This window comes from Argiope bruennichi, chromosome 9, assembly GCF_947563725.1.
Source record: "Argiope bruennichi chromosome 9, qqArgBrue1.1, whole genome shotgun sequence".
Lineage (NCBI taxonomy): Eukaryota > Metazoa > Arthropoda > Arachnida > Araneae > Araneidae > Argiope > Argiope bruennichi.
Genome location: NC_079159.1, coordinates 123,773,089 through 123,797,815, shown reverse-complemented (window position 1 = coordinate 123,797,815; position 24,727 = coordinate 123,773,089). Strand labels below are relative to the sequence as shown.

Genomic DNA, 24,727 nt, shown 5'->3' with positions numbered 1-24,727 from the left:
CAAATCAGCATGGGTCACAAATCCGAGAATCGAACTCGTCTCCAGCTAAAAGAGAGAAGAGCTCGTCTAAGCCACAATCTCAAAACCAGTGAAAATGTTGGCAAACTAAATCCTGATAAGCTGCAATCCAAATAGCCAAATTTTTTTTTAAAAAAGTGAATGGTTTTCTCGAAATTCCCTCTCATACTTTCCTTCCAATGAGTCCCACGGGGGAGGGACCTCGTCATTGAGGATGAGAAGCTTCCTGCGTGGTGGTTGGTTCTTGCCACTCTTGTGGGTATACAAGTGGTTGGGTCCCATCGATGACGGGACATCGATTAGGGAAAGTTTGTATCGTGACCGGTGATGGCCCTTAGGACTCAATCACAGTTCCCGCCAGTGTTTCTGTTGCGGAAGCCCGGTCATTCACATTCTTCCGTATGCCTCAGTGATGGTCAGTCTATGATTTCCCCCCAATAAGGATTTAATCTCCTTCCTTCGGCACAAAATTGTAGCCCTTGGGTAAGTCCGAGAATACCTTGCATGGAATTGGTGAATAATAGTTGCATAATTACAATAACTATTATTCTAACATTGTTACTGAATCTGTTTCGAAAATATGTAATTTGGACGCTAAATTTAGCACAAAGTACAGTTATAGTCAAAAGATAGCATATCGAAAATCATTGTTTTAATTCATTGAATTTATGAGTTATTGTGTTTACACATAAGTGAAAGCTCAAACTGACAGACAGACACGCGTTGACGGATTTAACTAACTATTATAGATGTTCCCAATTTAGATATTAAATCTGTGCACCGAATATTAGATACCTTCCTCTTTGCATTTGTGGCTATCGAAATCATTTATACTCGAACACTGGTAGAAATATACCAGTTTGGTCGTAATTCTTAAAAACGGAATTTCAGCCGTTTAACTTTAAGCACTTTTTAATTATCGTATTCATAGACAAACAGACATAATGCCAAAAATTTGTTTTTCGGAATGGTTTGTTAGAGATCTGAAACTTGGAAAATTCGTCAAAATTGCGAATTCGAATTTTGTTACGATTTCAATGCTTCCTATATATTTAATATAAGAGAAAATAAAAACTACCTATAACCGAAAGCCAAACCTCCGCTAAAGTAACCGAAATCCGGAAGCCAAACCACCTCTTAGTAACAGTCTAAATCGAAGTGCTTGATTTGCTTTCATCACAGATTACTTTTATCTATCACGTTATCAATTAATAATTTGAACAATAAATTAAAAATTATGTTGATACAATTTCTATTTGGGAAATACAATGAATAACTGAAATAAGCATTTAAGAAATTCATTTTATTAATATAGGAATATGTAACTAAAATGAATTAACAATTATTAAACGATAAATATTTTTATAAATTATGTCTGTCCATTAAAAAAAACTAGCCGTTTCTTTTACTGACAATCAGTGAAGGGGAGAAATCAGGAAAAATTACCTAAGTATCCAGAAGGAACCTTAAACCTTAAACCGGATACTCTGACCTTCCCTGAGGCATACGGAAGAAGCTAAATGTCTGGACCGCCGCAACAACAACACTGGCGGAAACTGTAATAGAGTCCTAAGGGCCATCAACGGTACAAGCCTTTCCAGTGGAAGTACTTTCCGTCATCGGTGGGATGAGCTTATCCCCTCCTTTTTCTGTAACCACCAGAGTAGCGAGAACCAACTACCATCCTCAGTTACGAGGTGCCTTCGGAGGTTGGGGTGTAGTATCCAGAATGAAATAAGCCTCATGCATAGTTGACAAAAGAATAGTGATCGCATAAGAAATGGTGAGAAATTTTTCATATTAAATATTATATATATACAATATACTTTTAAATAGAGCATGACTTCTACGATTTTTTTGTTTCGTTTTCTAGATATATTTATTTATACATTTCATCGTCTGCCCAAGTTCCAGCGTAAAAGCGTCTGCAGCTATTTTTTGCTGTTGTTTAAATCTATGTATTTTAAATAACTATCTTATAATTCATTAAAAAATGTGCAATTATTGTAATATAAATTAAATTCAAGTATAAACAAAATGTTCAAATCTCATAATTTGTTTACAACGTTATTCTAGCTAAAACTTTTTAATAGTTACATTTAAAACCAGAAATCATCCATTTTATTAGCTCCAAAAATATTCAGTACGAAATAGTCAGTATATTCAAAGTACATCTAGAATTACATCGATTCAGTAACTAAATTAATTAAGTTGGGTTCAATACAAAATGAATGAATTTAATTTGATGAGTGAGTTTGTCGATTATTGAATAAGAATGGTCTCTAAAATGTAAATTATATCAATTCAAAACTGTTTTAAATAGATTATCTAAATATCATGACATCTTGAAGCTTTTTGTCAGAAAAAACTCAGGGATGAATGTGGGGATTGCAAATCCCACTACAAAGAGAGGAATGGGGGGGGGGGTGCTATGGTGTTTGACCCGAGCGGAATTTTTAGTAGGTATTAATCTGGATGGTTGTGTATTTCTGAAGAAATGTGGTTAAAGTGGAGGTGAATCGCTGAATGAGATATAATGCGCAACGATGTGCCTCCAATCAGACACAGAAGTACAGTTATTCGATTTTAGTCAGCAAACGAAACAGCTCTTACTGTATAGGTGGGACTGATTGCATTTTTTCAAAATTTTATTATTTATTTAATATTCACGTCCATTCAGCCGACCTGATTGCGTATAAAGTTGTACTGGGGCAGTGGAAAAATAAAAATAAAAAAACATATTCTTTGCATGCACCACCAAAAACGGATGGGAGAGTGCATTCTTCTATTACTAAATCGATTCTTAAACTACTGATTAAGTTTCAGGGTCTATCAATAGCTTTCGGTTGAGCGTGATTAAAATCCATGCATCCTATGAAAACTGGATTATGCCACATGCATTCAGTTCATATCACGGCTGATTTACAAAAAGGCACACAATCAGATTTCTCCTGAAATAAAAACCATCTGCCAGAAGAATCTGTGAATTTCAAGAAATGAAGTAAAGCCCTTTAAACCAAACACCCATTTTCTTTCGGGGGCGCATGGAATAAAATTTTTATCCCCTCCCTCCCATATATATTTTCTGATAGATGCATTAAAAACTGCCAAAAAAAACTCATTTAGAAAGAAACAATGATAGAATGGAAGATTACACTTTGAAACAACATTTATCTTAGGGAAGCGCACGAAGAATATCATAAACAGGATCATTCTCAAACTGGTTCTTTGCGAAGTCCAAAGCGGAGGTATTTATTCAGATAAATCAGGAAAGTCTCTCCTTTATGTGTAAAGAAAAAATCTCACATTGGCAAAATATTATACCATAGTTGGATCCTTGTAGAACTTTAATCGCAACTTTCATTCATATATAGGATATGTGTATCAACATTTTTATGTTTCATATCATTCATCATATATTTTCATTCATGCGTGTGTGTGTAGGTTTATACAAATGCACAGCCCTTTTTAATAACAAACTATATAAAAATACCTGAAATAAATATTAGTTAAAGTAAAAGATTGATAAAATACTAAGAATTTTAAAAAAATTCTTTTTTACGATTTACTTTAATAGCATACAAACGAGTAAAGTAAAAGTTTTTTTAATCAAAACTTTATTCTGAATAAAAATGTTAAAAACTGAAGAAAAAAGCAAAAAAAAAAAAATTAGAACTATAAACATGTTCTTAATATATTTTATTTTTAATGAACGCCAGAGAATATTCTTTTCTTAATTTTGTATTGTTAATATTAATTATGGTTTTATACTCTGGTAGTATATTTTACACCGATTCAGTTTCAAGATTTTATTTATCATTTATACTGAAAATCATGCAATATTCTTCATTTAAGTATATATAAGTAAAAGTATGCCTTGAATGAATTTTTATTTTTACTATCTTCTGTTTTCTAGTCTTAGATTTCTAATCTTGATTCTAAAAGTTATAAAATTTAATTATCAATTTTTCTGAGATTCATTGTCAGATTCCGTCACTTTTAGAGAAGCAGAGTCATTTATTAATAGATAATTTTTTAAAAATATGAAATTAGTGTGGTGCTTTGATGAATACACAACTATAAAAGTTTTCAAAATACTAGTACACTGTATATGGATCATCTTTACAAAGATGGAACAAGTCAAAATAAGCGAAAGTGTTTAAAAATCAAATATACAATGAAAAAACATGATTTGGCTATAAAACTAACAACAGAAAAGAAAATATAAATAACGCCATAGAAATAGTACATTCTATCACCTTATCATACAGAAAAAATTTCCAAAATATCGTATTTGGGGTTTATTTATATGAAAGCTTATGCACATCGAATATCCCTTCTATCTACTTCGTGTTCGTTACGAATATCGAATGGTATTTGTGGATTCTCCTCGCCAAAGGAAGAAGGAAAAGAATCATCTGTTAGCTGGACATACTTCCTGGAGAAGGTCAAAAAGAAACATAAAAATTTCCATATGTTGCCACCTCATGCCTCAAAAAAGGAGTTGCATCGTAAAAATAAACTGCCTTTTTCGGAAATGGGAATACATATTCGTTTCTTTACTTCTTGGAGAGAATATTTTTCTGAAACCGTTTTGACATCAAATTTTCAAACTATAAACTTCTTTATTTACTAGAAAAGTATATGTCTAGGAGTGTACTGTGAAATAAACTCGCTGACTTTCCCGTTTATTTTTGCTTTTATAACGTTTATGCTTTAACATATACATACTGCATATTGTGTTAAATTTAATTCTGAAGTTCTTTCGCAGTTATGCTTGCAAAAAAGCATTGTCCAGTAGAAAGAGCTAGAAGAAAATTTGAAAGCGAGACAGAAAATTATTCTTTAGAACATTGTTAAAATAAATGCAATGTTAAAAAACATTTTAATAAAATGATCATTTTAGGTCTGGTTTATAAAAGAATAATCTACGCCTTCATTTGGTTCGTCAATAACATCTAGTTATCCACTTCGTTGACTTCATTATAATAAATCCCTGGTGTTGTTGTAGAATTGCGTGCTATGCTCACTATATAATTAGGATAAAGTTTTGTGAGACTTCTGCTAAAATCGGAATTCAGAGACAAAAATATATTTCATTAATGTTTTTTTTTTTTGGAGAAAAATATAAGCATTTTTTTTTAAAAAAACCATGAAATCAATCAAATATGCCAAAACTGGCTGACTTGTTGAGCCAAATGCATACAAATATAGCAGAACTACTTTGAACAAATCATATTTGAGATGAAAAAAGATACCGAATGTAGATTAGAATTGCATAATTTGATCAACACGTAGATTAGACAGATAAAATATTTCAAATTTATTAAACATTTGGACCAAAAATCTGAAAGAGTCACTGTAAGGATATAAATGCTATGAGTAGGATCATTTTTAGTGGAAACGTTGCATGGTTGCTGTTAGAGAAAAGTATATACATTTACACATCAAAAATTAAATATTTTTAAAAGAATAAGTAGTTTTATGTTGTTTAAATGTAAGTAGCAAAATAGGCCTTTATATTTTCAGAAATGAACATGTACAGTTATAAATTACTGCAATAGTCTTATCAAAATTATTTAAAAATGAGATTAGATAAATCTTATTGACATTCAAAAGTTTGTCGGATTAACCATAAATAGTGCACTATAATGGCTGAGAGAGAAGTTATAATCACCTGCAGTTTTCATAAATTGGAAGGGGACAAATCAAGACAAAATAAATGAATAAATAAAAAGACAAAAAGACATTAAAGACTTATAGATATTGGTCCAATAAACAGATAGACAGATATTGTTCCAATAGACAGATAGACGGATATTGGTCCAAAAGGTAAAAACCTGAGATTACGAGGATATCATATGACAGAAAAAAAAGAAAGAAGAAGAAGAAAAAGAAATTTTATTATGAAATGTCATGACGAAATCCTACATAATCTCTAGTGTGGAATTGTAAATAAAGTAATATTTTAGCTTTTATTGTGTTGAAAGATATTGGAAATTTAGTTTCGGAAAACATTTTCCTCATTGCACTGATAGCACAATAGTTTTGCTATTTTGTAAGTGTGTAGTATAAAATTTTAATTACGTTTTTATCCATCCAACGAAAATCTAATTTTTATTATGAAAATTATTTTTCTGTCACTGTCATTTTACATACAATTTACAATTTAATATACTTGATATATAACATTCTTCATTTAAAGCTTCATATGTCAAATCCATAACTTTTGTAATTTGTCTGAATTAGTTATTTGTCATGAGCTGATCAAATGTAAAAATTTGGTGACACATTTTCTTTTAAGCTTCGCGACTATCACATAGAGGATATAATTTTTATCTATAGAAATAGTAATAGGTTTAAGTGCCAATGGAAGTATTTTCCTCTCACATCCACAAATTTACACAAAGCAACTTACTTAATACTTAGTTTTTACTTAGCTTCATTGTATGGTGTGTCTTTTCTATTTCTTTGAGTTGCTTGAAACTTTTTATCCGATCTTCTGTTGTGGCGTAAACATCGCATACTAAAAATAAGCATGTCACTTGTTGTGCTGCTGAATTGTTGGGTTCATTTTAGAACAAAAAACAAATTAAGTCAAAAAATATATATATTGATGGAATAGAATATTATCTGATATAGATATTAATCTATAAGAGAGATCTATTAGAAATAATAATTGATAGAGATAGCTATCTATAATTTTTGTGGGAAAACCATGTTCCAGTTTTTATAATCCTAGTTCTTTTCGTGTGCCTTTAATTAAAAGTGTTCCTATGCAGATAGACCAAGTGATAAAAATAATTTTGAACGCCAATTTGTCAGGGATCTCTGAAACAAAGAGATCAAAATCAAATACTGAGATCGAATTTTTCAACTCTTATTTGAACATGAACTTTAAAGTACAAGATTTTCGAATTGTTAACTTTACGTACTAGAAAGTTGAATAACAACTGAAGTCGAAATGAAAAGTGATTTCCAGGGTTATTTCAATTTGATTGCTCGCGACCTTCGGACAGTTACGGCACTCGAGGCTTCCGTTGAACTTTCAGATATTCTAATACTATATCCTGTGTTATTGAAACAAATAACTTGATAAAAGTGTTTATACGATGACCTAAAAACATTGTCGCGGAACATTCTGGCATTTGTTTTTATAGTTGCTTCTGGATATAGCAAGAAAAGATATTCCATGGAAAATTTCTTAAACAACTTTCGAAAAGAGAGCTTTTTGGACATTAAAATTAAACCAAAATATTCAAAAGTATTATCGAAGATTGATACTCACAAAAAATCTCAAAAGAAATTTGACATTTCAACTAAAACAGATGCAAAAAGTTTAATGAAGAATGGAGTAAAAAAATCTGTGTTATTTATTTAGAGTTTGAATCAATAATATTTCGTTTGAAAACAATGTTTGGGAACTAGATGCAATTTTATGGGAACATGTCTTTCTAATTTAAAATTATACGTATTCTATTTTAAAAATAAAATTATGAACACTTTGCGTATTATATATTAACGTTAGTAAGGCCAAATGTTTATCAATGTATATACAATATATTTATCACTCACAAACAAAGGAAAAAATATTGGTTTATGACGTAAATTTTAACAATACACAAATAGACTGCTGAAAACAATTAGGGGATATTGTAAATTCAGTATGAAACAACTATGTATACAACTATATATGTACCGTGTTTTTTAAATATTCTTAGTTAATCAGAGATAAAAGACACATTAGAATACAGTTAGAAATATTAGAAGTTGATATACAACTAACTCTGTGCGTAGCGGGTTTTCGAAATTAATAAGAGATAAGAAAATATTTGGAATTTGAAGCAAATTATTCATTTGTGCCTACATAATATAGTAAATCGAAGAAATATATAATGGGAATTATATAATTTAGTGTTTTACACGATTTTCTAAACTAGGCATTAAAAATAGGGTGAAGAAAAAAGTTAAAATAGGAATTTCCTTAATTTTGTGTAATTTTATTGCTCACATTAAGCAATATAATAATATATAGTCAAAAAATATCATTTTAACAAGAATTATGTATTTTTCCATTTTGAAATTATAGAAGCGCCATTCTAGCAAAAGTAAGTAAGTGTTTTACGGAATTTTAAATTTATCAAAATAACTAACAAACAAAATTATTTACATCAATAAAGAAAAATAAACTAAGCCAAGTATTTCGTATTTTCAATCGTTACGCAAAATTTTAAAAATATGATGGTCTGATAAATTGTGAAATAGTTTATAGAGTTCAAGAAAACTGAAAAACCATTTTTTCTGAGTGTTCGCCGGCGAGTATTTCGTAAAAAAGATTAGTATTGAATTACCCATTGTCAATACACGTATCGAAATAGTTGATATAAAGTTGCCCATGATAAGGCATGTCGGAAAATAATGTGTAAATCTGTAGAAAACAAGCCGTGGCGATTACCGACCTGCTCTCGGCCTGGGGTCATGCACAGTATCGAAACGACATCGCAGGCAACGTTCCCCCGACTTACTGAATTTCATAGACGGTGTTTGTCCAACGATCTTTACTTGGACTAGGTCAGGTTTTTTTACGATTAAATTTATCCTGTTGTGCCCAGCTCCAGGAAAAAGCCTAGGGTTTCAAAAGAAAATATTTAGGTTAATATTCCGTCCGTAAAAAGACAAAGAATTTCTAATTCCGTTGCTAATCAGATGAATTATAGTTTTTCTAAATTATTTCTGTTTAGGCCTTAGATAGCTACGATGAGCTACACGCTTGAAGATTTCTGGATTTTTTTCAAAAATAACTATTAAAAATAGTTAATTAAATCAGTCCCCTTAGTAAAAGGCACGTGCAACGCATTTCCATTACAGTTCTTTTTTCTCCATAAATAATCAAAACGTTATTTTCTATTAATAATTATATCATAACAATCTATTTCATAATTGTACTAAATTTCATGACGTTAGAGCTTTAAGCGCTCGTCTAAATTAGTTTCAATTAATTTCAATCTTTCCCAAAGCTTACAAATTATAATTGCTATTCCAAATTATGATGTGTGGGGGGGAGGGTTCTCGTGACCACTTTGTCACACCACGGAACTCCAAAACATCACGATACTGCAGTTGCCGATTAAATTTTTCCTCTAAATATAATTTATATCGGAGAATGTCATAAGGCACGTTGCAGAGAAAGCCGTCCAATGATTACCCCAAGAACAGGATTTCCGTTAGACTACCGCCGGCTTATTAGATCTGAAAGTGCTTCCGCCCTGAAGTGCATAATAAAGCTATCCGTCTGAGAATCGGTAGTTTCATTGTACATAGTCAACTGGAAACAACAATATGTGGATCTATTTTTTAATTATCTTAGGATTATGCAATGGTAAGTGATATGTAGGATGTTCATTCTTCGGAACTTTTTTGTTTTAGAGCATTTAAATGTTTTCAAAATATCCCATTAGTAGAAATATGCTGTTTAAAAGTCGATCTTCAATTCATGAAGATATTATTCATGTACTGGGGCATATTAACTTTTTTTTTGTCATTCCTTGAAACTAATGGAAGGACCGAATATTCATATTACTCAATTTTGTAATTTTTTCTGAAGAATATTGTTGAAAATTGAAGAATAACTAATTAAACTAGCAATTAATCAACAATATATTATATTCAGTTCGAATGAATTTGTTCTTAATCTCTTAAAATTAATTGGATATTTCAAAATAACTGTAGAAAAGTTACGTAAAATTCCCATAATTCTAGAAAATGTCTCAATTTTTTTTGTAAAAAATCGGAAATGAGATTTATGCTACGGGTTTTCTATTTCATTTAAAAAATGACATGAAAGCAATCTTCATTTGATAGAAAAAATTTCATAGATATGCCTTTATACTTTGCAAGCATAAGGCAAATTTCAGGAGCCATTTCAGAAGGTGCATCATTTTTTTTTTATTTCGATAATCATAAAATTACGAGAAGTTGCTTGTTAATATTTTGGAAGAAAAAAATTCAGTTTAAAGGGTTTTATTTTCGCAATCCGAATAATTAAAATATGTCCTAATATCCAATTAATAATTATTTATCTGTAAAACTATGCAGTTATACAATTTAGAGTCGTCTTAACTAAATACGGCGATTTAACGGAGTGAAAAATAATTCAGAAATCACATTCTGTAAAAGTTATAAACCCTATACTAGTAAAAAATTTTAATGAATGTTTTTAATTTTAAATAATATTTCCATAACACAAATAATTTCTAGGAATAGAAACAAAGGAAATATAATTTTTATTTACTTTTTAACAAAAAATAAACTGGTCTGTTTTTAAATTAAAATTATCTTTTTCACCAAAAAAAACCTCCTTTTTTCAAACACCTGAAAACACTTGGATGCAACATTGTTCAGCGATCATTTTCCATTAGCAAGGCCTCTGAATTCGGCTGAAATCCCCCTTTGCAACTTTTGGTTGTGAAGTTTCCTGAAAGAGAATATCTACTGCCAAAGGCTATCATGTATTCCAGGTTCTGAAGAACTACATTTAGTGCCATATTCTTGATATTCTGGCACACTTATTCTATTCAGCTATGGAAAATATGATTCTTCGTGTAGAGCAAGTTATTGAACATGAAGGGGGAAATAGTAAGCAGTTTTAATGCTACTTTTTTATATTATTTAACATTTATAAAGAATATTAAATTTTTTTATTGCATTACAATATCACTATCGGCTGAATTTTCAACCAAATGCTTGTACTATCTGTATAAATTATCTGTACTTCAAATGTTATCTCATTTGGACTTATAGAGCATATTTCTAGAGCCCTCTAAAATGGATAACTTATTTTTTGCTCACCCTGTACTAAAAACTGACTCAAATGTGACTATTACATGATGCAATTAATAATTATCGTCTCGTAGATTTGAATTTGTCATTTTGAATAATTTTAATAATTTTCTGAAACTTGTAAATTTTCTCAATTCGCTTATTCTTTGTTCCAAGTTTATGGCATTTCATTTTCCAAGGAATATTGTTCAAATGCCATTCGACCATTAGTGAAGTACTGCAAAATTGTAACTCTTCTTTCTTTCTGAAAAAGTTTCTACAGCAACGCTGTGAAATCAATGGAATATCACTTTTTAAACCCTCTCCTCCCCACATCAGAATTAAGAATATTCTTCCAAAAAAGAAATATAACAATTTTTTTTATTTAATTGCGGATAAAACATTTCGATCGTTAACAAACTACTGTAATTAAGAAATTTTCTATTGGAATTATTTAAAAGTTTGAAAGTGTTTATGATTGCTGAATTTCTTCAATTAAGCTTAATGATTGTCTACTGTTTTAAACGACAGTTACACATTATTTGCCTATTTTTCTGCACCTAAGTATGGTCTTAAATTATTAGATTCATCCCAAAACATTTTTACTGTAACTGGACAATAATCTAACTAAATCAAAATCATCCGTTATGGAAGAAAGAGTATAATAATAGTTTCCATGTATGAATTCATGCAAACAGATGGAACTATCAACATTTATATTTTGATATTTTTCCATGCCTCCAATAGCTGTTCATGCAAGAATAGACAATGCTTTATTAAACACAAATTTCAGGTGCATACAGTTCTCTTTGTCGAAGGAAGGCTTCAGAGGCTTGTTTATTGGGAGAAGAAGATTTTCAAGTCATCCCAAGGAATGAAAATGAATTGAAAGATCTTTGCAAGTATGTGTTTATTTTTTCTTCATGTTTTATGAAATTTTTCCAGATTAGAATCCTATAAATGCTACACTTATACATTTTTTATTTAATATAAAGTGTTTCCCAATGGCTTATTCATTAGGAAAACACTTATCGATAATCGCGTAACTTGTTCGTATCTGTTTGAAAATTTTCCGTTTGAAAATGAATTTTTTTTTCATTAAAAAACAAAAACACCATAAAAAAACTATAATAATATCTTAATAGAAATTTGAATGCTAGACAAACAAATAAGAACTAAAATAGTTTAAAAGAGATCGTTAATATGAAAACGCTGTTGAAATATTTTAAATTGTTAAGAAACTTATAAAATACTCATGCTTGAAATGTAGTGATCATGTGTGTCATTGTGTCATTACACATATGTGTCATTTTATCCATCAAATGTTCTATCAAATTAATTCACAAATTATTTTTCCTGAAATAATGAACTTCTCCTTTCATTAACGCGAAATCCTTTACTTGAATATTTTAGATCGAGTGAAAAGCCAATGGTTTTATAAAATAGAAATAAATAAATCCAGTTCTGAATGAACAGTTGCACAACGCAATTTCAATAAGAGTGATCAATTTCCTTAATATGTCGTTTGAGTCTTGCCGAATCGTAACTCTAAGCTAAAACTCATGAATCGCTGGAGTATATTACTATCAAAACCAAAATGCCGATGGAGGAGTGACAGAATATAAAACAAATGAAGATATGACCAATTTTTTTTAAAAACCCGATAAATATCTTTTAAATAATTTTTGCAAAAATGTAAATTTTTATACTGAGCTTTAAAAATAAGTCTACCTATAAATGACTGCTTATTAATGGAAAGGAATGTCATTTGGACTAAAATTCTTTATGTTAGCTCCTTCAATGCAATTGTCCATCGCATACTTCCTCGTTATGATTTTTAATAGAAAATTCATTATTGATCACATTTTAGTTTGACACAATATTTTTTTTAATCATTTCAGCAATTAATTTTCTAATAATCACGCTCATTTTTCTCTTTATCTTGAAGGCAAACAGGTTTATAACGAGTTTTGTACCCCCCCCCCCCATAACTGGGGTGTCCGATTAGATGATGCTTCTGTTTTAAAAATATGTCGTCGCTTTATTTCAACTAAGAGACAACAGACCACTTCAAATGTTTATGGATTACCACCTCTTTTTTTAACTAAATTATATCGTTTTTGAACGACAAAGTATTAATAAAGGTAAAAAGTTTAAAATTAGGATGGTCTGATGTACTAAAATCGGGAAACACAATTTAGCTACCGAACAAATAAATTAAAAATCATATTTCTAGACTTAGAATCTCACTACTTAAATAGTTGAATGTTAAAACAATTTCTTTATAAGCATTATTATCTTTCCATCCATATTTTCTTTTTCTTTTTACAGTTTTGCTAAAACTACCTTGCAGTGTGCAGTTGATTTCGTCGACAAATGTGGTAAAAGAAACTTTGACTTGTTTCATTTTAATTATGCAAAAGTCGGAAAGCTAATGGACGCAACTGTAGATATATGTCTACCTACTTCTGAATTGCATTCAAGTAAGAGCAACGTAAAATATTTTAAGACATTTTAAGAATTATGTATTCTTACTGAAAGTAAAATTAATAGTATACCTGTAAACTTTTTACAGAATAAATTGAGAGGGCGTGGGCAAGATTATTAAGTTAATTAGACATATAATGTATATAAATCGATTTTAAATTAGAACATATGAGTTGAAACACCGTGTTAACAACAGAATGAGAATCAAAATAAACGAGTGCAAATACGATTTACAAAGCAGATGAATCGCACAATGCTTACAGAAAATACAGAAGTTGATGAAAACCCCTGCCATTTACAACAACGCATGTTTTGCACCGACGAAGAATGCATTAATAAATATTTTCAAATAATTCAGATCTGTCACGCACATCTGTCGCTAATCCACAATCTTTCCTCAATGGTCATCTCCAGAAGTTACGGGTGAGCTGAACGGTATATAATTTTCAGTAACCTTCACGTGAAAAAATCAGATGGAGGACTCTCAGTCCGAGTGACGGTCCATCCTAGCAATCAAACACAATCATCTTTCTTAGAGCTGAAAAGCTGACTTTTTATTTTTATTTCTAAAATGTGTACTTTATAATTTTGAATCGTATGTACAGTTTGGAATGGAAAAGGAAATTCTATCCCTGTAACACAAGAGCCGGTTTCGGCTATGCTGCGCCAAACACAAAGATAAAACAACGTAACTTGGGATTTTATTAGTACTTATTAGGATTAGTTCATGTTTAGGAATTTATGTGGATTCGAACTGGTGAGACATATAATATAATTGGGAATAAAACTGACTGCGATTTTTTAAATAGGTTATTCAGCTGGAAAAAAAGTAGAAATGGAAGTAATTGAAATTTCATTTACTTGGAAATCCCTTGCAATTGAAGATATAAAAATAATTTAACTTTTCATATTTTCCTATTAATTTATTTCTTATTTCACTTTTTATATTTCATATTTAACTTATTATATTTTTGATAAATGCAATTGCTTGGAATTTAAGGCCAAAAGTGATTTTAAATCCCTATCTTAGAATGCTTTTAAACCCTAAAGTTGAGACACTTGTTGGAACGTTCTCATCAATTTCATTATTTTCACACTTTTTTCATATACGTAGCTGCCACTCTCAAAAACGTATGGAAAAGGGCGAAATTTTCTTTTGATATTTCTGGGCAAAAGGAGTTCATCTTCCTATTAAAAGATATTTTTCTTAAGTGTTTTGAAGTGATCATCACAGGACTGTTGAAGAATATTATTTATTTCGGAATTATTCACTGAATCAAATGAAATGAAGAATAGCGAATAGGTGAGAAAGATATATCAAGTGTTTAAACTTGGTCATATACTTCTTTTATCTCAAGGAATTAAGAATGAAAATGTTCCCTCCTTAGAAGTAAGAAGATGTAAGTACAAGTAAGCCCCCACCTCCTAAAACTATCATCAAACGATTCTATGGCCTTAGCGTTGCGATGCATTCGACGCATTAGTCAAAAATATATTACTTATTACCTTAAATTTTCTTAATGGGAATTATGTGAATGAAGGGGGGAAAAAACTACCGAAGTTTCTTTGCACAGGACAATTGAGAACGCCCCATTAAGAATAAAATCCCGGTTATCTGTGCTACCACCTGATAAACCTGGAACTGCAATCAAAGATACAATAAAACCTTTCTTTATTTGTACTTCTCATAACACTATACATTAGCAGCTTGTGAGTACTTCCATTAGCTCGTTAACTGTCAGATGAATGTACAGTGCCTTGCATTGTGTGTGCGCAGAAATGCTGCATTGTATCCATTTCCGAATATTATTGGACTGTTTGACAAAGAAATGGTCATAGGTTTACTCGTCGCTGCCTTTTCATCTTCAGAGAAACAAATTTTTAGATCTGTAAAGGGACTCCTGAGGATGGGACTGATTTTCCACAGGTACAGCTTCACAGAAATTGACATCATTTCGTGAAATAAAGTCAGATGCAGTGAGGACAGATTTCATATATGCATCAATAAAATGTGAGAGTTGCTATAATCATGCTTCGAATTTCTCGCAATATATTTCATTAAGTTCTTCTTGTTTCAAAACATTTCTGAACTCTTTGCAATATATACCAAAATCTTTTACATTGATCCCGAGTCAGGTTTGTCGCATTAGAAACTTTTAATAGTAAAAGTTTCTAAGCAGTTTAAAATATTTTTAAAATTCTTCAAATTAAATTTTTTTTTTAATTACAAATATAATTTTTTCCGAAAACTTTGATACAACAAAAATAGGATCCAAGTGGCATATTATACTATATAATAAAATCCTTCTGTTTCGTAAGCAACAGTATCTCATTGATGATGGATTTCGGATAATCGAATGGGCTCTTTTAGAACTTCTCTCTTCACGTTTTGCGACGTTAACTACAGAACTTTTCAAAATATCGGTCACAATTAAATAAATAAAACAGAAAATCTTTCCGCTTACTTAAAATTAAAACATATACACACAATTTCAGGCTTCCGAAAAATAATATTTTGAAATTTTCTAATTTATTATCCAGTGAAAGTGGATACTTTAGTGTGATAGCGTTTAACTTCAATGAACTGTTGCTTAAAAACTTATCGATCAAATGTTAAAAATTTGAGCTTTAACCAGTTTTATACGATTGTGGTGAAAAATATTAATAGGTAATTACTATAAAAGTCTGAAATCCTTCATTAGATTTCTTTGGAGAAAATTCCTCTATCTGCGAATCGTCTCTATTTTTGCCTTTTTTTTTTTTTTTTTCCCTCCTTCTAGTCCTAATTCTCCGATCCAACAACATGTTTGATTCTTCCTTTGTCATAAAGGGAGAGTAAGAAATGGCCAGAATTTCAGTCTACTGCCCCCCCCCTATCTTCGTCAATCAGTTACACATTTCTCATATGCCTAAATTTCGGATATAAATTTGTATCCTCAAGAGTGCCTTTATTTTGGTATTGATGGTCAACTGGCGTTGGTTTTATGAAATTTTATTATAATTTCTCTTAAAATTTGATGTTAAGACAGATAGCAAGCTCATATGAGACCATACAGAATCACTGGAATCAATATAATAACTATGATGTTGACAAAATGAAAATAAAAAGATATTGATTGGCGCAAATATTTATTTTAAACAAAGAAACGTAAAATAATCTATGGCAATGCACAAAAGGGGAGCTAGAAATCTTATTTCACGTGTCGATACTTTCTGTAAGTGTGTCTATTTACTTATTATGAACATATATCTTTATAAAGTGTTAAAAAAGGAGACACAGATGCTCGCCATAAAATAGCCATATAATCTACCTCTTTTAGTTAATCAGTTCACACTTCTTCTACCTGAATTAAATCACATATAGACATTTCCTACAGCAAAATTAATCTATACCCTCTAATTTTGTGCAACATTGTCATTATTGTTAATTTGATATCTGCAACACGTTTTCTTCCTCAGGAGTGGTGCAAATTCTTTCTTGCGCTAAAGGCATCCTTCAAAACGACGAGGAACTCTGCCAGGAACGCTCGAGAGAGGCCATCATCAGTCTCGAGAAAGTATTGGGAGACAATAAAGCCGAGAAAAGGCGTCTTCATCAACAGCACGACTGTCTGTAAGTGCATTAGAAACTGAATTTATGTCAGCAGTTCGACTTTTAATTAACCTACAACTGCAAAATGAAATGATTTTTGTTATTGCAGATAATATCAAACATTTATTTTATTGAAAAAAACTTTAATAAATAATATTTTCAAAGTGAATATCAGAGGCAGCAGCTCCTATAAATCAAAAAGTTGTCTAATAGAGATTCAAACTTTACTTTCTTAAGCATTTTCATTTTATTTAACTTAATTTATTTTATCTTAGTAACGATGAAATATTTTTATCAAAATTTCACTCACTTCTGAATGTGTAGAAGTTTCGAAATTTTGTATATTTATGTACTTTCGATGAAAATACTCCACTTTAGTATTTAAGGATTTCATCATTTAAACACCTCATTTAATAAATTTTAATTCTATACAAACAGTGTCACCTAATGATAATTTTGAAACACTTTAATTGTAATTATATTAATTAATAAGAAATTAAATAAAAATAGAAAATAATTAAGAATAGAAATTGTTTTAATACGCTTAGTAGATAATTTCTCATTTATTTAATTTATAAATGGAAGTGAGCCACAAAATAAATAAAAGATACGGGGGTTTTTTTCTTTCAAAATTGTGCATTTTTGAGGCTAATACATGCTTTTCCGTTTTTACTTCTTACTAACATATAAGATCCTAAAAATAAAAAATAAAAATTACTTGAAAGAAGGCAGTCACTATAATAACTAAAATAACAATTTATTATTGATTATCGATAACTCACTTGGTAAATCAGACTTCCTTTACACTCTACGGAAAAAGTTGCCCTTCTTGATGTGTTCCTTTTTAAGATCCGAATTAGTCTCGAAATTCTTTAAAAATTTCTTCTAAGGAATGAATATGGAGCAGGAATGTCTAAATATTCACCTTCGAAAGTCACATGTTGGTCGGCTAGCTCGTAACTTGTGATTCCAACCTTTCCATGCCTTTCGTTAATCTCATTGAACAATCTCTTTTGTTGAAAAATTCTTGTTGAGCACTTGTTCCCCTTCAATGAGAATGTGTCTCAGAGCAGAGTGATTTTCATCTATTCTCAAAATTTTAGAACTGCTGAAGTAGACAAATTAATAATTCCAGACAAATGAGGTTCTTTGAAGGAATGCTAAGGTCCATTTCACTTTATTGGTCTCAGCGTTTTTCAAAGACAGTACGTTAAAGTTACTCAAATTGCACCCTTTAAGAATAATAAAAAATTAATCAAAACTTAGGAAAGAAAAAAATAAGAGCTTGTTATCATCAAAGTCTTTGTAAAAAAATGTTCGGTCTCTTGTAAAGTAAGTTTTAAAAAATGAGTGCATCTTTGATAAAAATAACGAAAATAAAAAAAATCTGAAAAAGTTCAAGAATGTAGATTTACATTGTAAGTCAAACCACGTTTCGCTTAAACCAAAGGTTTGATTCGCACCAAAGAAGAGACTGTGGTGAAGCCAGTCGAATCTAAAACTTTTTTTTTCTATTATTAAAGTGCAAATGTAACATAATTTTTTTTTCTTTTTCCCCCAATGTTTCCTTTATCAGAAACTATTATTGATTGTTTGTGACCCATTAAAAGACCAGTTTCATTAACATAGGAGCTTTAAAAAACGGTCCAAGTATTTGTTTCACACTCTAAAAGTTCTAATAAAATACAGAAATTGGTAAATTAGTAATATTGCTTGAAATTAGGTAGACGGTGAATATAAAGACTAGTGACCAATCATCCATTAAAATAAAGATTATATAACTCATTTCAAAAGTGCTGAAAAAAACCTTCTATGTAAAAACTGGAATTTAAATCCAAAAACAACTTTATCCATTGTTTGATACAGTATTGATATGTACGCCTGTGGCCCTGTTTGGTAAATGTTTTCAAGTGAAGTACTTCTTTGAATGTATTTCAATAGAAATTATTCGAGATAAGCATTCTAAATAGGACAAATTATATCAAAACGCTAAATAAGTACTAAAGAAAAGAGCATTTCGCTCTACAAAAATGTGAAGATGTCTGTATCAGTTAAGTATCAAAAACTTATTCAATTTTGGTTCAGATCTGAATTTTCGCGACTGGAATCAGTCTATCTCGTAGTAATGAATGCTTTTCAATTTTTGCTAAGATAATATTTATCAAACAGCGTCCGGCCTTTCATCTGCACAAGTTTGGATGTTTAAATTTGTGTGATTTTAGCTTTTATGGCAAATATTTCTCTTACCTTGCTTGTTAAAATTTAATCGAAAATTATCCGTTAAAAAAAACTATAAATTTTTAATTGATAGTTTAACGGACTGTTTGCTCTATTCAGGTTGCTTCAACAAGTATATTTATAATTTCATTTATAATTTTTCAAGAGTTTTCATTTATTCACTTCCATTTATTTTTGTAGCGATGCATAAAAACATTCCATTTTTATTCCAAATGTGTTTTTTTTTAAATTTTATAAATACAAAACTTGTAAAAATATATTTTGAAAAACTGAATTTGTATATCATTAATATTATCTCATTTACACATGCATACAATGAAGTAAAATCACTGATGAGATCTGCAAATTTTAATATGAAATCAGCTGCTAAGACTCTTGATTCAGCACTATATTCGCTATGTTAATGCCTGAAAGACAATTTTGGATGGAAATTTGATTAATAATTGGGAACTGAAGTTCTCGCGTGCGTTGAGAATGGACATCCGCAGGATCATTTCACGGGAGGTTGCAACTAATTCATTCGATATCTTATAAATATTAAAATTATTTATACAAAATAATATGTAAGCATTTAGTTCCTCCATCACAAATCATAAATTCAAAAAATGTTATTTATAATGCCAATAAAAGCCTTTAAGGACGTTCAAATGTGATAAATACAAATTTTAGAGATTCGGTTATCTTTCAATTGCTGAGTATTATTTGTATGAATTGGTTTCTAGTATTGCACAGTCCAAGGATGATTGAAAACCAATTAAGTAAAATATTCTTTCTCCCAGGCTTCCAGTGTTGAGTGCCAATTGTTTCCTGGTTCAGATCACAAGCAAGTGCGGATCCGAAGCGAGGGACACCGCTGTCGACGTAATGGAGAAGACGGGGCTTCTGGACAGCGTTTGCCGTGAACACAATCGAGAGGATGCTCTGCAGTTGTTGGAAATTGTAAGGTTTTTAACGAAAGAAGAAATTTATGTCAAACAATTGCTCTGAAAGAATTAAAATCTCTGTAAATGAATGAATATTTTTTATGTATTTTTTATCAAATTAAAAATACAATAAATTGAATAAAAGCCCCTTTTTACTGTTTTTAAGACATTTTATTAACTTGCTGCAAAGTATAAATCTTATTATTTTAATTATTTAATAATTATTTTATTAGTAATTTTTAGTAATTTACTTATAATTCATTGTAATAAATATCTTCGATTTTTAATTTTAAAAAAAATTTAGCCCTAAGTAGCGTCTTCATAGGAATTAAAATGAAATAAAATAATAGATCAACTATTAAATTCTAAAAGTATTAAAAGAGAGTATCGCCACGGAAAATACATTACAGACGCTATGCGAAATTTCAAAGCCTAACACTATAGGAAGTCAGTAAACAATCAATTACACAATTCCATTTTTACGAATATGATACAAACAAATTAAAAGAAAGGATTTAGAAAAGTTTTAATAATTTCTGAGAATTTATAAATTTTAGCTATCGACAGATATTTGCAATTGTAAATTGGAAATGGACTTGCAATGGTAAATGCACTTGTGATTTCTACAATTTTAATTGTTAAATTTCTTTAACATTCAGAATAAGCGAAAATATTTGTGTATTATTGCTGATTGCTTGCAATGATAAGATATTCTACAAACTGAAAAAAATTCTCTATTATAAAACAGTTTCTTTATATTTTATGGTAATCGTATATATTTATCGGGCAAAAGCTTTACTTCAAACGCTATTTCAAAATTTTACGTTTCTTTTCTTTGAGAACCAAACAAACTGTGTTTATTAAAAAATAACGAAGTTTCTACTCATGTATGCATGCTTTCTGAATGTAATCGATAATGGCGAGTATATATACTAATGTGCAAAAAACTAATTAGTATAAATATTTTTTCCAAATTTCAAAACTGTATTCAGTTTTAGTATTCTAATAAAAACAAGTTCGGTGATGTTTCAGTTTCTCGTTGACAATCCGTCTTTAAGGGGGTCCGGGACACATTTTGAAAATTTTTTTATTAATTAATTTAAAATTTTGAAATTTTTTGTACTGATTAACCATCTTATTAATAAGCAAAATCACAACACAAAAGTTTTCAAAATTTTTTTTTTAAATTTAAAATTTAAATTTTTTTTGAAAAAAGTGACATTGTTTTAAATTGATATAACTCAAAATATTTTTGATCAATTTTCAAAATTTTTTCATTAAATCAAACACAAATATATATTCTTTCATTTTGATTCGGCAATTTAAAAAATATTAATTTAAAAAAAAATTTAAAAAATTTGAATGAAAATTTTGAAAAAATCTTGGGTACTTTTTTTTAAAAAATTCATATCTTGAAAAGTAATTTTTTTTTAAATTTGCTGAATCAAAATTAAAGTAAACAGTTTGAAAAGTATGTGTTTCAAATTTCAGACCTCTATCTTTATATGATCTGGACTTATATCAATTTGATCACAACAAATAATGGAAAAAAGCAACATGGTTAAAAATGCGTTTAAAGTTTAAAAATAAAATTTATAAGAATTAAAACTATTTAAATACCTTTAAAAGCTTCCAGATGCATAAGAGACACCTCCCTTCCTCACAAGTGTTTGGTTTAATTTAATTTTTGCAAGTTCAACCTTTTTCCGATATAACTTAAAAGTCTCGGTCGACTTAAATAATGCCTTTCGGAGATGTCGCGTTTGCACTTTTTTTAACATACTGAGAGACGATTGGCATGGGGAAAGGAAATCAGAGTTGAACATACTTAAAGTTGAGGCTTTGATTCCCTTATTAAAATCTGTTATTCCTCTAGCCGCAGCAATGTCAACTCTAACTTTTGAACGGTTCATATTTTTGGGACAACGGGTCCAAATCATGTTGTGCAGAGACTCATTTCTGTTTTGAGTTTCCCCTTTTGAACAACGCTCTAAAAGACTATCCGAGGCCAGTCTTTGAAAAATAGGCATCATTTTCACAATTATATTTTCACGCAACGGGGTTTCTAAAGCTTTTTTATTTGCAGCAGGTTTTTGATTTGAAGCAATGGCTCGTTGATAAAAACACCAAGATTCTTTTCCAGCAGGGCAAGTCGTATGTTTTGGTTTTGAGTCTGTAGAGCTGCAGTGTTGAAGAATGGCATAAATATCCCTTTTCATAGCTTTAACGTTGTTTTTATTTCTTATAATTGAATTACGGTAATACCTGGTAATTTTTTTTATTGTTGCGTCACTTAGACTGCCATATTTCTTTCCACCGAGTGTAAAGCCTCTTTTCTTTTCAGCATCTACTAAATTTTCCCCATCCCCATCCTTTTCCCAACATGATTTATGCATTCTATTTTTTGTATCGAGACTTCCTTACCATAAACATTTGAAGCTTTTAGCTCGAGGAATGTTTTAGTGTCTCCATCTCCAACCAGTTCCACGTATCGAAATCCTAGTTTTTCGGAATTTTTCCATAATTTCAAAGCCATATTTACCTGCATTCCTCCAGAAGATCCAACGTAATTAACATCACAAGATGGAGCATGACCTTTTTGCCACACAGCGAATTCCGGTGAATCTTTACCTAAAGCTTTCTTCGTTTGAATACAGTGATTACAAACTTTCGATGAAACCTGGTGATCAATTACATATCCGGTCAGCACGTCGATCACACACCCCACAGCGTAATTTGACGTGTGACCTCTTTTATGCCAAGTAGCATCATAGCTTACAGCTATATCCAAAATATTAGATGAAGATTTGGATAGAAGGGCATGAACTTCTTTAACTTTTTTTAACGTGTCTTTCTGTTGTTCTTGAAAGTTTTCTAGAGTAGAAGAATGAAAAGATTTTAAGTGTCTAGTGAAAGATTTAGAATCCATGCAAGGCAAGTTCATTATACAAGAAAATTTTTCAAGTCCTGCATGTCCTTTTCCCAGTTTAGTCATAGCAACCACTGTTCTGCGATTAATATCGTATGAGCTTTTCTTATTTTCAATCACATTCGTAGAAGAGTTCTTTGAAAATTTAAAAAAACAGTTCTTGCAAGTTACATTTATATCTTGGGCCAAACCAAACTGTTTGCCAATGTGAAGTTCTAATGTATTCTTTTTGCAACAGATACAACAACAACTTAATAAAATATCATGCAATACAGACTGTTTTAAAATGAGGTAATTTTCATTTACTTCTTCAGGCAAGTTTTTCTTCACTGGAGAAATTATGTTTCGCTCATCCAAACGTTTAACAACTTTGCTTTCAGCAGCTACCAAAGTATCACAATCCAAGTTTTGTTTTCGAATTTTTTTCATGATTTCAGACAGCAAAAGTTGAGATTTCCTTTTTCTACCCATTTTAACAGCTTATGAAACCAAATAACTGCGTAAACTTTCAGAAAAAATTAGAAGAAAACAAACTTTAGAGCAGGGAACTAAAAAGCACGTTGTCTCATGAAATGTAAACACAGAGGTTCAAATAAACACTGAATCTCTTCGTTTCATTTCATTATTGAAGGAGTTGAGTTGTATACAAACTAAATCTAGGATTTAAAATAAATTCTTTAAAAATTTATTTCCAAAAAATCAAAAATTACGCTAAAACAACGCCAGGAAATGTTTGTTTACATTTAAAGAGACGAAGTTGCCATGGCAACGCCTTTTTGACAGTTGGAATTTCAAAGCAGTGGTCAACAAAAATTATGATATCTCCCGTTCTAATTAAGATAGAAACATGATTTTAATGTTATTTTAAGCAGAAAGGCATGCAGGATTTTTTCAGCTAAAAACAAATTTCGAAAATTTGACGATTTATGTGTCCCGGACCCCCTTAAACCAAGATCTAAAACTATCTCAAATAGAAGCAAACAATTTCATATGAAGCAATGTAAATAATTAATTCATTCTAAGCATTTAAAAATAATATACAAATGTATTTATAAAGAATAAATCTGGCATTTAATAGGAAAAAAAATTAAAAATATGAAAGGAATATAAGAGATTAGTAAGAAGAATGAACACTTAACATGCATTTAAATTTTTATTCTTTATGAAGAATTGGCGGATGGAAGATGGCGAAAATAGCACAGACACCAATAGAATTGTTTGGGAAGGAAAAGGTAATTATTACTTTCAGCATCTAGGCTCTATATAGAGGCACCCTATATAGAGGGCCAGTAGACCTTCATGAATGGTCCATTGGCACTGAGACTATCTTCAGAGTCGCACATGAAACCCTTTCAAAGAAATCCGTTTCTCCACCTGATAAAAATGCGCCTTACATGGGAAAATTATTATCATTAAACAAGTTGCAGGCACGGGCTTTTCTGGTTGAGTTTTTTCTACAAACTCCTACACTTTTCTTTTCAATAAGAAAATGCCCTTCATCTCTGAAGAAGACATACTCTTCTCTGTCTCTTCCTCCTCGACTTCTTCATTTGTCGTCTGTTACACTTTTAGAGGAAAGTCTAGCGATTCTTCAAGAACGGAGCTCTTCACTGCTGTCATTTACTAAGTCTTCTATGTCTTTACCATTCATTCCCAGACCCGGGGTCGCAGTGACCAGATGGTAAGATCTCAACTTCGGAGCTGGAGGGTTTTAGGTTCAAG

General features: G+C 30.4%; 2 protein-coding genes across 2 annotated transcripts in view; one reads left to right on the top strand and one right to left on the bottom strand.

The window, feature by feature from the left end:
• The window catches only part of LOC129984069 (40S ribosomal protein S13), a 327,741-nt gene that overhangs the window by 126,703 nt on the left and 176,311 nt on the right, over window positions 1-24,727 (bottom strand). The window lies entirely within an intron of this gene.
• Window positions 9,240-20,236, top strand: LOC129984066 (uncharacterized). Its single transcript, XM_056093837.1, has 5 exons — window positions 9,240-9,397; window positions 11,630-11,738; window positions 13,168-13,319; window positions 16,783-16,936; window positions 19,933-20,236. The coding sequence occupies exons 1-5, from the start codon at window positions 9,358-9,360 to the stop codon at window positions 20,138-20,140; spliced, it is 663 nt and encodes a 220-aa protein (XP_055949812.1). The 5' UTR covers window positions 9,240-9,357; the 3' UTR covers window positions 20,141-20,236.